This window comes from Diaporthe amygdali (genome assembly GCF_026229845.1).
Source record: "Diaporthe amygdali strain CAA958 chromosome Unknown NODE_2_length_3802984_cov_64_841326, whole genome shotgun sequence".
Classification (NCBI taxonomy): Eukaryota; Fungi; Ascomycota; class Sordariomycetes; order Diaporthales; family Diaporthaceae; genus Diaporthe; species Diaporthe amygdali.
In genome coordinates, this window is record NW_026517022.1 from 2,651,320 (window position 1) to 2,664,262 (window position 12,943).

Below are 12,943 nucleotides of genomic sequence, written 5' to 3' on the forward strand. Positions count from 1 at the left end.
TCGCTTCATGATTCCGCCTGCGAATCAGCGTACAGGACCTCACGTGGCCCTGGCAACGCTCCAAGATGTGACGGTATTGTTCCAACGACCTCAATCATAGTGTGTCCTACCCAGCTCAAGAAAGAGGTAACTCGCCGGCTCACAGCAGCGGGACATGAAAATAACCTGATTCTGCTGCCGGTAACATCATTTAGGACGAAGGGTAGCCCGCGAGTTAAAGACACACAACGCTATTTCCGCATTTTCTCAGTTGCTGAGAACCCTATCATCAGAATTGCGACGGCTTCGAGCGATTCGACAAACGGTAGAGGCTCAGGTGTGGAACAAGAGATACATTCGGAAGAAAATCTCTCAAGATGATGGTCAGAATTGGTGCTCTCGGCGTGAAATCGAATTTGCCTTCTTGATTCGCCGCCGATGTAGAAATGGAAAAGGGCCTGAGGAGTCCACATAGCAACACAAGGCGGACATGGCAGGTTTTCCCCCACGAATCATGTAGTTCATCTTTTCAATCTATTACCCAATTTCAACATGTTTACCCAAGGCAAGATCTTAGTCTCAGGCTTGCAGGGACGTACATCAACCTCGATAGCAATCTGACTCAGCCTTAGGGCAGCAAGGCTACTAGTCCTCCGAGCGACATACACATGATAGGAGAAAACAAAGTCAGCTTCTCCGAAACTAGGCTGATCGGATAGTATTTCCTGGTAAAAAGGGAGGAGAATTGAGAAACAACAATACGATTGGTACGAAAAGAGCAACATCTTGCATAGAAGTATCCTGTTAATAGACCAGCATGGTCACCAAGAGGACCACAGGAGTGCGGCCTGGTAAACCCATGCTCAGAGGAACTACACTACCACTTGACTATTTCCGAGTCACATCTTCATCTCTGAGCCCTTTCATCACGCTCTCGTGACCACGGTCCTCCAGGCTAGTTCATTAGTATCGCCTCCTCCAACCATTAATTCCTCTCATGGACTTCATCAAGCCGAGTTACGGTAAGGCCAACAACAATATACCCGTCCTCCTTCCACAGCATGGATTCACCAATACCACACAGTAAAGAGATCAACACACGCCGTCACAATAAATCACCAAACGAAAGCCCAACGCCCGAGCCACCTCTACACAAATCTTGTGGCTCACACAGACCAGGTCCCAAATCAGAAAACGCTTGAGTAAAGAACAAGTCGAGAAGTGAGTAGGGGCCAAGAAACGAAACCTTCCAGTCGTCTCAAATAAATCGTGTTCGCGTGAGAGAAAGAAGTAGAAAAAAAGAGCATACGGCTATTACAAAGGAAGATGCATACCCCCGTTTCCCTCTCCCCGGGCCCTTGCCCTTATTTGCGCTGTGCTCCAAGAACCATCCAGATCAAGATCATTACAATGCGGGCCGTTCGTTTTGTGATCGCAAACCCCTCCCCTTTCTATACATACTATCCACCGTCCAGCTTCTTTCCCCGGTCTCTCCGAGGGATCTCTATAGGGTCCTGAGCCCCGCCCATGATTCCATCTATTGTGCACATATGCGTATGTGCATGTGCATTTACTTGTGTGAGGCTGTCCGGCCCCCCTAGGCACCCGCGGCGACGGCCTGATGGCTCATGCTGGATCGGTTCCTCCTGATCTTCGCCTTCTGCGCCGCGGCAGCCGAGGAAGACCTCTTGTCCTCTTCCAGCTTGGCCGAGAAATCCTTCCACTTGCGCCAGCCGTCAAAGTCGATGAGCGCCTGCATGCAGCCCCACTCCATGACCTTGCGCTCGAGCCAGACAAAGTTGACGGGCTGTGTTGATTCAATGTTAGCATATGCCCAAGTTCAAAGAGGTTCAAAGTAGTGGCTGCTGCATAGACGTGGAGGGAGGGAGAGGGACGCACCTTTGTCAAGAAATCATTACAGCCCGCCGCCAGCGCCTCGTGACGGTCGCTCTGCAGCGAGCTGGCAGTCAGTGCGACGATGATGACGGGCGACTTGAACAGGTCCATGTTCTCGAGCTTGTCCTTCTCATCCGGTTCGCCCTTAACCTCCGGGGGCGCGCTGGCAGCCGAGCTGAAGACGCCAATCGAGTTGACCCTCTCCAGCCGCCTGATCTCTCGGGTCGCGTCCAGGCCGCTCATGACGGGCAGCTGGATGTCCATCAACACCAAGTGGAAACCTCCGCCGCGCCACTTGTTGACAGCGTCGCGGCCGTTCATGGCCGTCGACCACCGCACCTTGAGGCGCTTGACAAAAGCCTCGAGCAGCTTGAGGTTGATAATATTGTCTTCCACGATGAGGACGTTGATGGGCGGGACGCTACCGTTCAGCATGCCCTTGGGCAAGGATGGGTGCTCTGTGGGTTTCTTCTTCTTGGAGATCTTGGGTCTCGGCGACGACACGCGCGGTGGTGGTGTAGCCGACCGCTGCGAGGCGGCCGCCGTCCCTTCAGGAGCGGGTGGTGTGGGGATGGCCGGTGGCGCCGGGGCGGCTTGTGACTGGTCTGAGGCATTGGAATGAGTTCTTGATCGGGGAGCTGGTCTGGAGTGTATTATGTGTTGCATACCATGAGGGGCTCCAGCGGCCGCGGCGATAGATCCCTGGTGGGTTGTTCCAGATGCCATGTTTATCAGCGTGGGCGAGGAAGTGTGTTGACGTCCTAATCTTGGCCGCTCTGGCCTTTCCCTATATGTTCTTGCTCGAGTGCCGCCTGGTGATGGTATCTGCGGGGCATGCCCGGTCTGCAGGATTGAGATCGCATGCTGGGGGGCTGGGCCGTTAGATGGCGCAGTCACAGTGACAGGCAGAGTTGATATAGCACCAGGTCCAAAGTAGTCGTTTCCTGCCTCCGATGGTCTTGCCTCTTCGACGTAGTATTGCATGTGAGGCGCATGAGGGGGGCCGCCTCGAGGGGATGCCCTGGGAGTGCGTCGTAGGGGCACGTCGATGATGAGGGCGTCGTCTACAGTCTGTCCACTGGGAAAGTAAGCATCGAGAGTTCGCGACATTGGCTCCTCGGGTCCTAGCATCCGCTCCTGCTGGTTTCCGTTTGGTCTGATGCGGAGGGTGAGATCTGGCGCATCGAATTGGCGGCCGAGAGAGTTGGCGTATTTGCGCAGGATCATATCTCGCACATCGTCGACCAGATCATCTTCGTTGATTGTGACCAGTGTGGCAGAGGCGCCCGGCCTCTTGACCCAGATCTTGCGCATGACCATATTGCCGCTGATGGGGAGCAGCTGCTCGTTGCTGATGCTGGCGGCGTCGTCGCCTTGAGACCCGCGTAGCAGAGTCTGGATGAGGGTAGACTGCCTGTTGGAAAGGAGGGACTGTCGCCGGATGGGAGCAGGTCTCGAGCTAACAGAGGAGTTGCGGGCGAGAGGAGAGCTGGGGGTTGGGCTGTACGCGGCGTTGGGCGAGAGGTTTGCGGCCGAGGGAGGAACGACGGTGGTAGTGGGGAGTGGGATGTGGAAGGGCCGCTGGGTCGCTGCGGGAGCTAATTTGGGAGTTCGAGGCGGAGGAGGAGCAGCAGCAGCGGCGGCCGGTTTGTCGCCAGCATCGTTTGGTTTCGGGGCAGGAACTGAAGTTGCATCGGTCAAGGCAGCGGGTCTCGTGATTGGGGGCTGAGGTGGATGGGCGGTGATGGAATTTGATTTTGTAACCTGTTCCTGGTGGTCTGGGGAGGGATGTTCGCTGATGCACGAGAGTTTTCGCCGATCGTTGCCCGGCATGTCGCTGGCTGTTGCGGTTGCTATTGCTGTTAGGTGGCCCTCGCTGCTGGCCGCAGTTGCAGGTGCAGGCTCGGGTTCGGGTGCAGGTGCAGCAGATTCAGGTTCAGATTCGACCGCAGGCGCAGGCGCAGGTGGCTCAGGGGAGCTGGCCAAGACACTACTACTACCCGCAGACGCTTCCGCTTGGGATTGAGCTGGAGGTTGAGCTGGAGCCGGAGCTGTTGGCTTTAGTGTCTCGGGGGAGGAGGAGAGGGAAGAGGCATTTTGGGTATTTTGAGTCTGATGGCCGGTTGGGAATTCGTGCTGGGCTGGGGAAATTGGACTGTCGTTACCGGACTCGGATTGGTGCTGGTGGTGCTGGTGGTCGGGCGGCGGGTGAGAGTCGTCGCCAGCCAGGCCCTCCTCGCCCTTGCTCTCGCCCTCACCCTCACCCTCGCCTAGCCCCGGGTGTCCCACCATGTCTGGCGCGCATTGATCTCGACCGGGCTGCGGCTGGGACCGGGGACGACGATGAGCGTCGTCGTCGCCGTCTAGGTCGAAGAGGACGGAGACGCGTGAGCTCCCCGCACGCGACTTGGAGTCCGGGTCATGGTCGGCGTCGGGGTCAGTCAGGTGCTTATGGGGGTGGTGATCTGCATTGGGGCTGCGGTGCGAGGAGGATGTGTGGCTGCCGGTAGACCTGCTGCTAAGCAGCGAGCCGATGGCAGACGGCCGGCGTTTGAACCTGGCGCGGATCTTTGCAGCCAGTTCAGCCATGCCAGACCAATTGCCACCCGAGTCGAGTCGCAGGTGCAGATTGAGAGGCCTCACCCACTGCGTGTCCGTGGGTGTGTGCCTGAGTCTGTATGTGTGTGTGTGCGTGTGTATGTGTGTATGTGCTTGTGTCTCAGTCTGTGTCTGTGTCGCTGTCTGTCTGCCCGCCTGTCAGACTGTCTCTGTCTGTGTTCGCGTCTGTCCTGTCCTGTCCACTATCCGGTCCTGTACTGCTGCTGCTGCTGCTGCTGCTATCGCTGCTGCTTTCTTGCCCCCTTGAGAAACGACATGGGGCACAAGCTGAGCGCCGAGACCGAACTGGAGAGGCCGAGGAGCCGAACGCAGTATGGCAGGGGCAGTGGCAAAAGCAGGAGCTGCAGGTGTCTAGACAGCAGGTAGTCGCTGTAGAGAGCTGTCGCAGCAGCCGGCGGTCGCATGTGCCAGAGCGAAAGGGGAACCTCTGGACTGCTCGGAGAATGGCCTGACCGACAGACCGACGGACCTACCGATTGTCTGTCTGTCTGTCTGTCTGTCTGCCTGACCACCTGGTGATATGACAACCAGAGTAAAAGTAAATACCGGAGACGGGTTGCAAGGCCCCAAGGAGGGAGATGGAGAGGGATAAAAAGGGAGGGCACTCAGACAACCAAGCGGGTTAGGCTAATAAGATTTTTGACATGTCGTGTAGTAATACGCGAGGCGGCTGCCCGTTTGAGCTTCTTTCTTCTATGCCAGCCAGGTGGCAGCGGCTAGTCTACTGCATGGTATGGCTGGGCAAGGAAGAGAAGGTCTGTCTGGATGGTACGGTCTGGATTGGATCGTATGGACTGGATTGTATGGCTGGCAGTCGATGGGTGCATGGAGATGGCATGGTACTGGCATGGGACATGGGGATGCGTGTGCACTTTCACACACGCGCCTGGGCTGGGCTAGGCCTGCCTGAGTCTGTCTGTCTGTCTGTCTGTCTGGTCTGTCTGGGTGAACTAGGTGAAGGTACTCTAATACATGCGTGCCGTGCCGTGACGCTATCTAAGTGTGTGTACATGTACATGCAGACATATTCACGGCAAGCACGGGGTTGTAGTGCATCTCTCTTGTTGGAGAAAGGACTTGCCTCAACCTCGCTCACCTGAGACCTGAGATTGCCATCTTTGCCCATGCCCAGTTCTTTGCCGAGGCAAGCTGCTGGCAGACCAGGGACAGAGAGATAGAGAAGCAGGCAGAGAAAGCAGCAGCAGCAGCTTATACGACGAGTCCACCCGTTTATTATTTACTGGCATCCGTAATTGGCGAATTTGCCGGTGCTATTCCGTTCTCCAGTGGGGACGTTGGCCGCCCGCATTGCTGCTCATTTCCACTTTTCCCGCCCACACACAGGCCATCCTCCCAGTGCCTCCGTACCCAAGTGGTCCCGCTGCCAAGATCGAGATCCTCACCCAACCCGACACCTCCTACTACCCTGCACCCTGCCTTGCACCCTACCTCACCTCACCTCCACAAAAACCCCCCAGTCTTCCATCGAACGCCCTCGAACACCAGCACCGAGATGACCCCATCTCGTGTGAGATGATTTGTTCCATGGAAGAAGCAACAGTAGCACGTGGTGTGCACAAAAATCCATGGTTGCAGTTGCAGTCTCGGAATGTGCAGGGAACAGTAGACAAATGCATACACAGGGCAAGCATTTGGGTATCACTCTCTCACTCATGGGTGGGCTAATTTCATCCTCTATCGTTCAACAACGCTCTTATAACTACTTGCTATCTCGTGTGAACAGCTCGCTCATAATCAGTACAGGCCACATGAGCAAGATCCTAAACGCCTACTCGGAATGGAAGACAGGACCCATAGTAGAAGATGACAACCATTCTCCAACAAGACCCAGCCTCAACCGTCAAGCACAGAAAAAGAAAACCAAAGTCTCTCACCTAGCCATGACACTCCTCCCTCCATCCTCCGTCACTCTCTTCCGCACACACACTTTAAGCACACCACTGCCTACTTTGTTCGCCTGGCCCTCACCATCAACGCCCACGACGGCGTTCGGCGAGAATACCAGCGCCTGTCCCGGGCGCAGCTCCACAATCTGCGCAAACAGGCTCGACGCCGCCTGCCTCTGGCTCATTGATGGTCCGGCGCTCGATGTGCCGGCCCCTTCGATAAGCCCATCCAGCACATCATCAACCCCCGAGTCGGACGAGGCACCACTCCGACTGCCACCACCGGCAGCAACAGCCGCCCGCGCCAGCATCCCCGCTGCTTCCTCCGCACCCGCCAGATGCCGCCGCAGTGCGCGCAGCCACTCGGGTGACGTGAAGCGGTGCACCACGGTGACGCTGCACAGGTCCAGCAGCTTGGGCGACACGGTGGGCTCCTGGGTGGAAATGATGACACGCGCGCCCAAGTGACGCTGCAGCCGGATTGTGGCCAGCAGTTGCTCCGTCAGCGCCGACGCCTCGCCGCTCTCATTCATGTATTTGTGTGCCTCATCCAACGCCACGACGCGTCCCACGCGTCGGGCGTCCTGCTCCAGGAAGAGCGACAGGCAGATGTTGAAGAGCGCACACGCTCCTTCTGGCGTTACCTGGACGCCATCAAAGCTAAGTCAGCGAGGTCTCTTTTCCCTTCAATCTTTTTCGTGTGGGGCAGCATTGAATGTGGTAGAAAGGTAGGTAGGGTAACTGACTGTAGGGCAGCTGAGATCCACGACGGTGAGCTGGCCAGCACGTGGGGCCCAGTCGTTGCCCACGGGCCTGAACACTTTGGCGGCCTTCTTCTCCTTCTTCTTCCCAAGCGTCGGCAAGGCCTCAGCCGATGACGCCATAAACGACTCGAGAGTCTCGAGCCGCTGTGTGAGCGGCAATCGCTGCGAATCGGTCAGGTCCTCGCGGGCGAGCAGCGCCTTGAAAGCCCGGTAGTCGAACGACTCGCCTGTCTGCTGTTGGCGCAGGCGCAGGTCACGCAACACACGGTTGACCACGTGCATGTACAGCGGCATGGTGTCGCCCTTCTTCACTGCCATCAGGTCCATCATGCGCTTGGTCGTGAGGTCCTGCTCTCTAATGCTAAGCGGCTCGATGGTCACGCCTGGGAGCCCCGCATATGTCCGGCTGATGGTTGCCACGTTGGTCGGCGCGCACAGCACACGCACGCTCACAGCCGGGTTCGTCGATAGATATGCCGCCTCGCACGGGCTGCCCTGAACGTCGTTGATGAAGGTGTCATAGTGGAACACGATTCCCGTCAGTGGATGCGGCAATTCGTTCGCCGCTGAGGTGAATAGGCTGTTCTCCAGCAAGCACGACAGCGTGTGGCTCTTGCCTGACCCCTGGCTGCCGCAGATGAATGTGCTCGAGGGCGCCGCCACGTTGTAGTAGAAAAGCTCTTCCGATTTGCTATCGCCCGCGTCGCCGGCGAGGAGGCCGTACTGCGGGAATACTGGGCCTTTAGCATTGGATTTCGAGGCGTGTCTTTCGGCTTGGCGCCGGGCGGTTTCGGTGAAGATCGGGGCGGTTTTGATCTCGTCGAGGCAGTCGACGTCCATGCCACCGCCGCTGAGTAGCTGGCGGCGGCGTTCCAAGGTCTGTTGCTTCATTATGTCTGATGGGATCATATATGGCCCGGGTACGATCTCCGGGGTCTTATCCACTCCTTGTCCGGACCTTGCTGTGTGGAACGAGGCTTCTGACTCGCTTTTGCTGCTGGGCTCCTCCTGTCCGCTCACTGGAGGAACCGGAAGGTTGAAATTAAAACCGGAAGGTAACTTCTGAGTCTGCTGCAAGACAGTTCTTGTGGTGGATTGTTCCGTCTTGATGCAGTTGGCGTGGGTCAGTTCGTGGTTTCTCGTTGCAGATAAGAAAGCAAACAAGTGATTGTCACGCCAGTCAACGCCCCAATCAACCTTTCGAACAGAAGAAGCGTTGGCGGTTGAGACTTGATATGCCCCGCCCTCTGGATGGGGGCCCTCTGGCTTTATATGCGCCATGGTTGCAGGCTGGAGGTGGTCAGGTATGAGCAGAGAGAGACAGGGTGAGACAGCAGCCACAGCTCATGAACGGCCCCTTGAGGGAAGCCGGGACGGTAGCGTCCACTTGTTGGTGACAACGCCAATACTGTCTTCACCGAGGTGGGTCTGTCAAGGGTTTAAACGATCACGACGAGGATTGATGACTCCGGTAGGCTGAATTTCCAACCCCAAATGCCAGAGCAGGACCAATATTCGACAACTTTGTGGCAAGCAAAGCATGGGGGAGAGGCATCAAGAGCCCATGTGGCAGTGGCAGTGTGAGCGGGGGCAGGGGGATGTTGTCCGTGCTTGAGGCCTACCGCCCAGGCTGGAATGCTCAAGTGTAAAATGAGAGACTGGCTGGTGTTACGAGGGCCTTGGTCGAACAGCCTTGAGAAGCGGGTCCTGGAGGTCTCGGTTGGTACCCACGAAGATTCGATCGGGATCCTCGGCGGTCGATGAAAGATAGGCAGATGCTAGAATATCATGTTCGTGCAGCAGGATGTCATGACTTAGATGACAGTCAATGAAAGGATGTTGGTGTAATTTGAGTCGGACTGCTGTCCTGCGGAGAGACGCGTAAATGAACCCACCAAGGTACCTCATCTCCACTTGCCCACTGAAGCTCGACACAGATGCAGAAGTTGCGATGTTTGATTCACTCGAGGCCTGCTCCTTCCCAAGGATGTCTAGAGGCATCCCACAGTTTGTTGGTTGTGGTTTACACAGCCATTAGCCAACATGTTGTAGAGTGGGGGTAAAGTACGAAAGTACCTAGGTACTCTGGATCCTACACTGGAACTCCGTGGTCCACAGGGCCGTTATAACGGGCCGGCCCGCTATGAGGTTGAAATCTCAACGGGCCAGGGGACTCCATCAAGCCACCGGCCGGAATCATACGCGCTGTAAAATACGCAATGGGCCCTGAGCATGCGTGCACACACCCGTTCAAGATGACCTCACCCAGTCCTGAAGGCTGTAGTTGCGATCCGCTCGCTCCTGTTACCATACGCCCACTTCTCATGACAGGCCTCAAGAAGCCAACAACTTAGTCCAAATAAGAGATATCTAGCCTGTCGAACCATACCGGCGCTATCATTCGCATTTGCACTCAGCAAGACAGAAAATTCGCCACTCCAAGGCAACGCAAGGCAAGGCTTGACCACAACCACCAACATCCACATCCACATCGGCAGAAGCCACACACACCCGCGCATTGTCAACTTTCTTTGGCCACGAACGCAATATACCGGGGGAGAAAAGTGGATTCAGCGTCTCCAACCCTTGTCCCAACATGACACCACAGGCAGACGCAGACTCGCTGCCACGGCCTGCAGCAAGCCCCGACCTCTTCTCCAGGCCGCGGCCACGGCCTCCCAGGTCCCCATCACAGGCTGCCAAGATACGGGTACAGAACAGGCGGCGCCAGTATCTGGAGAAGAACCCAGACTATCTTTCGTCTGCGGACAATGAGTTTGCTGGTGAGTCCACGTGATTCCAGCGCTCTCGATTTCCACCTGTCCTCCGGGTCTCCTTTTCAGCGGAGTTATATCACAGAGCCGTAGGCTGTGGTCGCTTTTTACGTATTGGATACGAGTTTCTATGAATGGGCAATATGAGGATGACTCACTTCATACCTCTGATGTCCCCCCAATGATTTTCCCCCTACCCGACTCTCGCCACCAGGGCAGACAAGAAGGCACACCCATCTTCGCATGTGGCATCCCTCACGACCCAAAGCCATTCCCACACACCCCTGAAATATAGGGAGACATGGGGAAAACCAACTGACGCAACACAGACCCAGACCTCTACGACACCCTGGTCCGCAAGTTCCAGACGCCCGCCGAGCGCGAGGCAGAGATGCGCTCCAGGGGCTGGGGCAAGGTCCTCGAGTCGTCCCTGATGCGCGGCGAAGACCGCCTGGACAGGGTCGCATCGTCGCTCGCGGGCGACAGGCCACAACGCCAACTTGCGTCCTCATCCTCGTCCTCATCCCGTGGGGCATTACCTACCACGGGCGATAAGGCTGCCGCCGCCACAAACTTCGCCATCGACGCGGACCTGACGGACTCGAAGCCCGCGACGAAGGAGGAGGGCCGCGCCGCGTGGGAGGAGTTCCTGCGGGAGCGGTTTGTGCGCGGCGGGGACGAGGAATTTGATTATGCTGCTGTGGACGGGGATGAGAGTTTCGATGAGCTTGAGTTTCGCGACCGGGAGGAGGAGTGGTTTGATGGGGAGGAGCCAGAGTGGGCCAGTGATGGGAGCGATGGGAGTGCTGGGGAGGACGCGGTGGTTGGGGATGGTAGTGGCGATGGTGAGCTCGGCAGGAGGAAGGGCCCCAGAGAGAGGGTGTTGGTTGGGCAGACTGGAGTGCAGGATTATTGAGTCTGGTGAGTGGACGGACAGCCTTGGTACATGATCCATTTTCTACAAGTCGTATCAAGTCATCACTAAGGGCCCAAGCCCCCTCCCTCGTCCAATCTGTGGAAGTCTGCGCTGCTGTTCATTGTCGTGCCGTATTTGGTGCCAGCTTGTGCTTTCGCATCTGACTTCCATCATGGTAATCGCCGCTTAAATGATATCTGGACTGGACTTCTTACATCGAGTTCCATTCGTGGACCTTAGTCCGTTCACTATACGCCGAGTAATTCTCCAATGATTACCATCCGCCACACAGTTTGATCTCAAAGCCAACAACACTCACAGGGCAGCTTGCAACCTGACCACAGATGGAACTTCTTTTCAATTTTGTCTACTCTCATGAGACCACTTGATCTCAGGGGATGTGATCAAGAAGTGACACTAATTTAGTCTCCATCAACGCAGACCGTCACCATCACCTGCACATCTACGCCCCCGGCTTCTCCTGCACAATCTGATCCCCATCATAGAAGACCTCCTTAACCTTCACACTCCGCAAATGATCAACCCCGTTGCTCAGCTCACAGTCATGGTGAAACAACCACCAACGGTCGCTCCCCTCGGGAAATTCAACCACCGAGTGGTGCGTAGTCCAACCAAGCACGGGCTCCAGCATCCGGCCGCCGTACACAAAGGGGCCCAGCGGCGAGTCGCCCACCGCGTAGCACAGGAAGTGCGAGTCGCCGGTCGAGTACGAGAAGTAGTACTTGCCCTTGCGCTTGTGGCACCACGCGGCCTCGAAGAACCGCCGGTCGTGGTCGTCAGCCGCGATGCGCTCCCCGGACCCCGGGTCCAGGATCGCGATCTCGTGCACCCCGCCGTCCAGCGCCTTCATGTCCTTGGTGAGGCGCGCGACGCGCGGGCCGAGCGCCACGGCCCCGGGGCCGGAGGGCTCCTTGGGCCCGGACCAGGACGCATCGAAGGCCGTGCCGTCGACGCTGCCCTGGTAGCACTGCAGCTGGCCGCCCCACAGCCCGCCGAAGTACAGGTAGGCCGCGTCGTCGTCGTCGACCAGCACGGCCGGGTCGATCGAGTACGACCCCGCGATGTAGCTCTCCTCTGCCTTGAAGGGCCCCTCGGGCGCGTCGCCTGTCGCCACGCCGATGCGGAAGATGCCTTCCTTGTCGCGCGCCGGGAAGAACAGGTGGTACTTCCCCGTGGAGGGGTTGCGAGCCGCGTCCGGGGCCCAGAGCTGCTTGGACGCCCATGGCACGTCGGCGAGAGTCAGCACGGCGCCGTGGTCCGTCACGGCCGACGCCGGGTCAAGGCTGTCCAGGCTGAAGACGTGGTAGTCTGCCATGTCGTACTGGTCGCCGTTGTCGTTGAACTTGATGTCTGTCTCGCGGTCGTGCGAGGGGTAGATGTAGACCTTGCCGTTGAAGACGTGGGCTGACGGATCGGCCGTGTAGAGGTGGTTGATTAGGGGCGCCATCTTGGGTGGGTGGGTTGCTGGTTACCTTCCAGAATGGAGAGTTGGTGCTGTTCCTTGATATCTCAGTTGAGATCAGTCTGGTGACGGACTGGTGGGTGGTGAGCGCCAGTATTCCCTTTATAGGTATCGACACCCGTGCAATGCAAGATTTAGATGCCAATTGGTAGTGAGAAACTTGTTACCAAATTTCCAACAAGTCAATTAATCGAAGAGATCGTTGAGCAATACCCTCATCTTAAAATGAGGATTATGAAGCTTTATATCAACCCATCGCGACTCAATTCACCCGTACAGCCGCTCGTACAGGAGCAGAGTGGGCCAAAGGGGCACACCAAATGGGAGACGGGTTGGAGAAGTGCATTTATCCCCCAATTTAGCCGGCGGGATCCCGCAGGGACATCCTCTCCATAGAAAGCGCTCCCTCCTGTCCGACAAGCCTTGCCGGGCCGAGCAAACACAGGTGCTGAATTCTTGGCTGGCCGCCGAGGCTTGGGATCGGTCTGTGGCGCAGCCGTACCGCCCAAGTTTGGAGCAATACGCTTCAAGTCACGGCTTCTGCATGACACGCAGGTCGTGCTCATACTAGGAGCTGTCTTAGTCATTCGGCACCTGCACAGCTT

General features: G+C 57.1%; 4 protein-coding genes across 4 annotated transcripts; 1 reads left to right on the forward strand and 3 right to left on the reverse strand.

The window, feature by feature from the left end:
* Positions 1–1,576: 1,576 nt before the first annotated feature.
* On the reverse strand, positions 1,577–4,898 carry J7T55_012158 (response regulator-1; the record flags this gene model as incomplete). Its single annotated transcript, XM_053137016.1, has 4 exons — positions 1,577–1,786; positions 1,879–2,480; positions 2,544–4,549; positions 4,747–4,898. The coding sequence occupies 4 exons, from the start codon at positions 4,896–4,898 to the stop codon at positions 1,577–1,579; spliced, it is 2,970 nt and encodes a 989-aa protein (XP_052999959.1).
* A 1,487-nt stretch (positions 4,899–6,385) lies between these two features.
* J7T55_012159 (uncharacterized protein) lies at positions 6,386–8,446 on the reverse strand (the record flags this gene model as incomplete). Its single annotated transcript, XM_053137017.1, has 2 exons — positions 6,386–7,045; positions 7,148–8,446. 2 exons carry the CDS (start codon positions 8,444–8,446, stop codon positions 6,386–6,388), a joined length of 1,959 nt encoding a protein of 652 aa, XP_052999960.1.
* A 1,315-nt stretch (positions 8,447–9,761) lies between these two features.
* On the forward strand, positions 9,762–10,855 carry J7T55_012160 (coiled-coil domain-containing protein; the record flags this gene model as incomplete). Its single annotated transcript, XM_053137018.1, has 2 exons — positions 9,762–9,948; positions 10,269–10,855. 2 exons carry the CDS (start codon positions 9,762–9,764, stop codon positions 10,853–10,855), a joined length of 774 nt encoding a protein of 257 aa, XP_052999961.1.
* Positions 10,856–11,318: 463 nt separating this feature from the next.
* J7T55_012161 (xylosidase arabinosidase) lies at positions 11,319–12,323 on the reverse strand (the record flags this gene model as incomplete). The annotated part of the gene is made up of 1 exon (XM_053137019.1): positions 11,319–12,323. One exon carries the CDS (start codon positions 12,321–12,323, stop codon positions 11,319–11,321), a length of 1,005 nt encoding a protein of 334 aa, XP_052999962.1.
* Between the last annotated feature and the right edge of the window lie 620 nt (positions 12,324–12,943).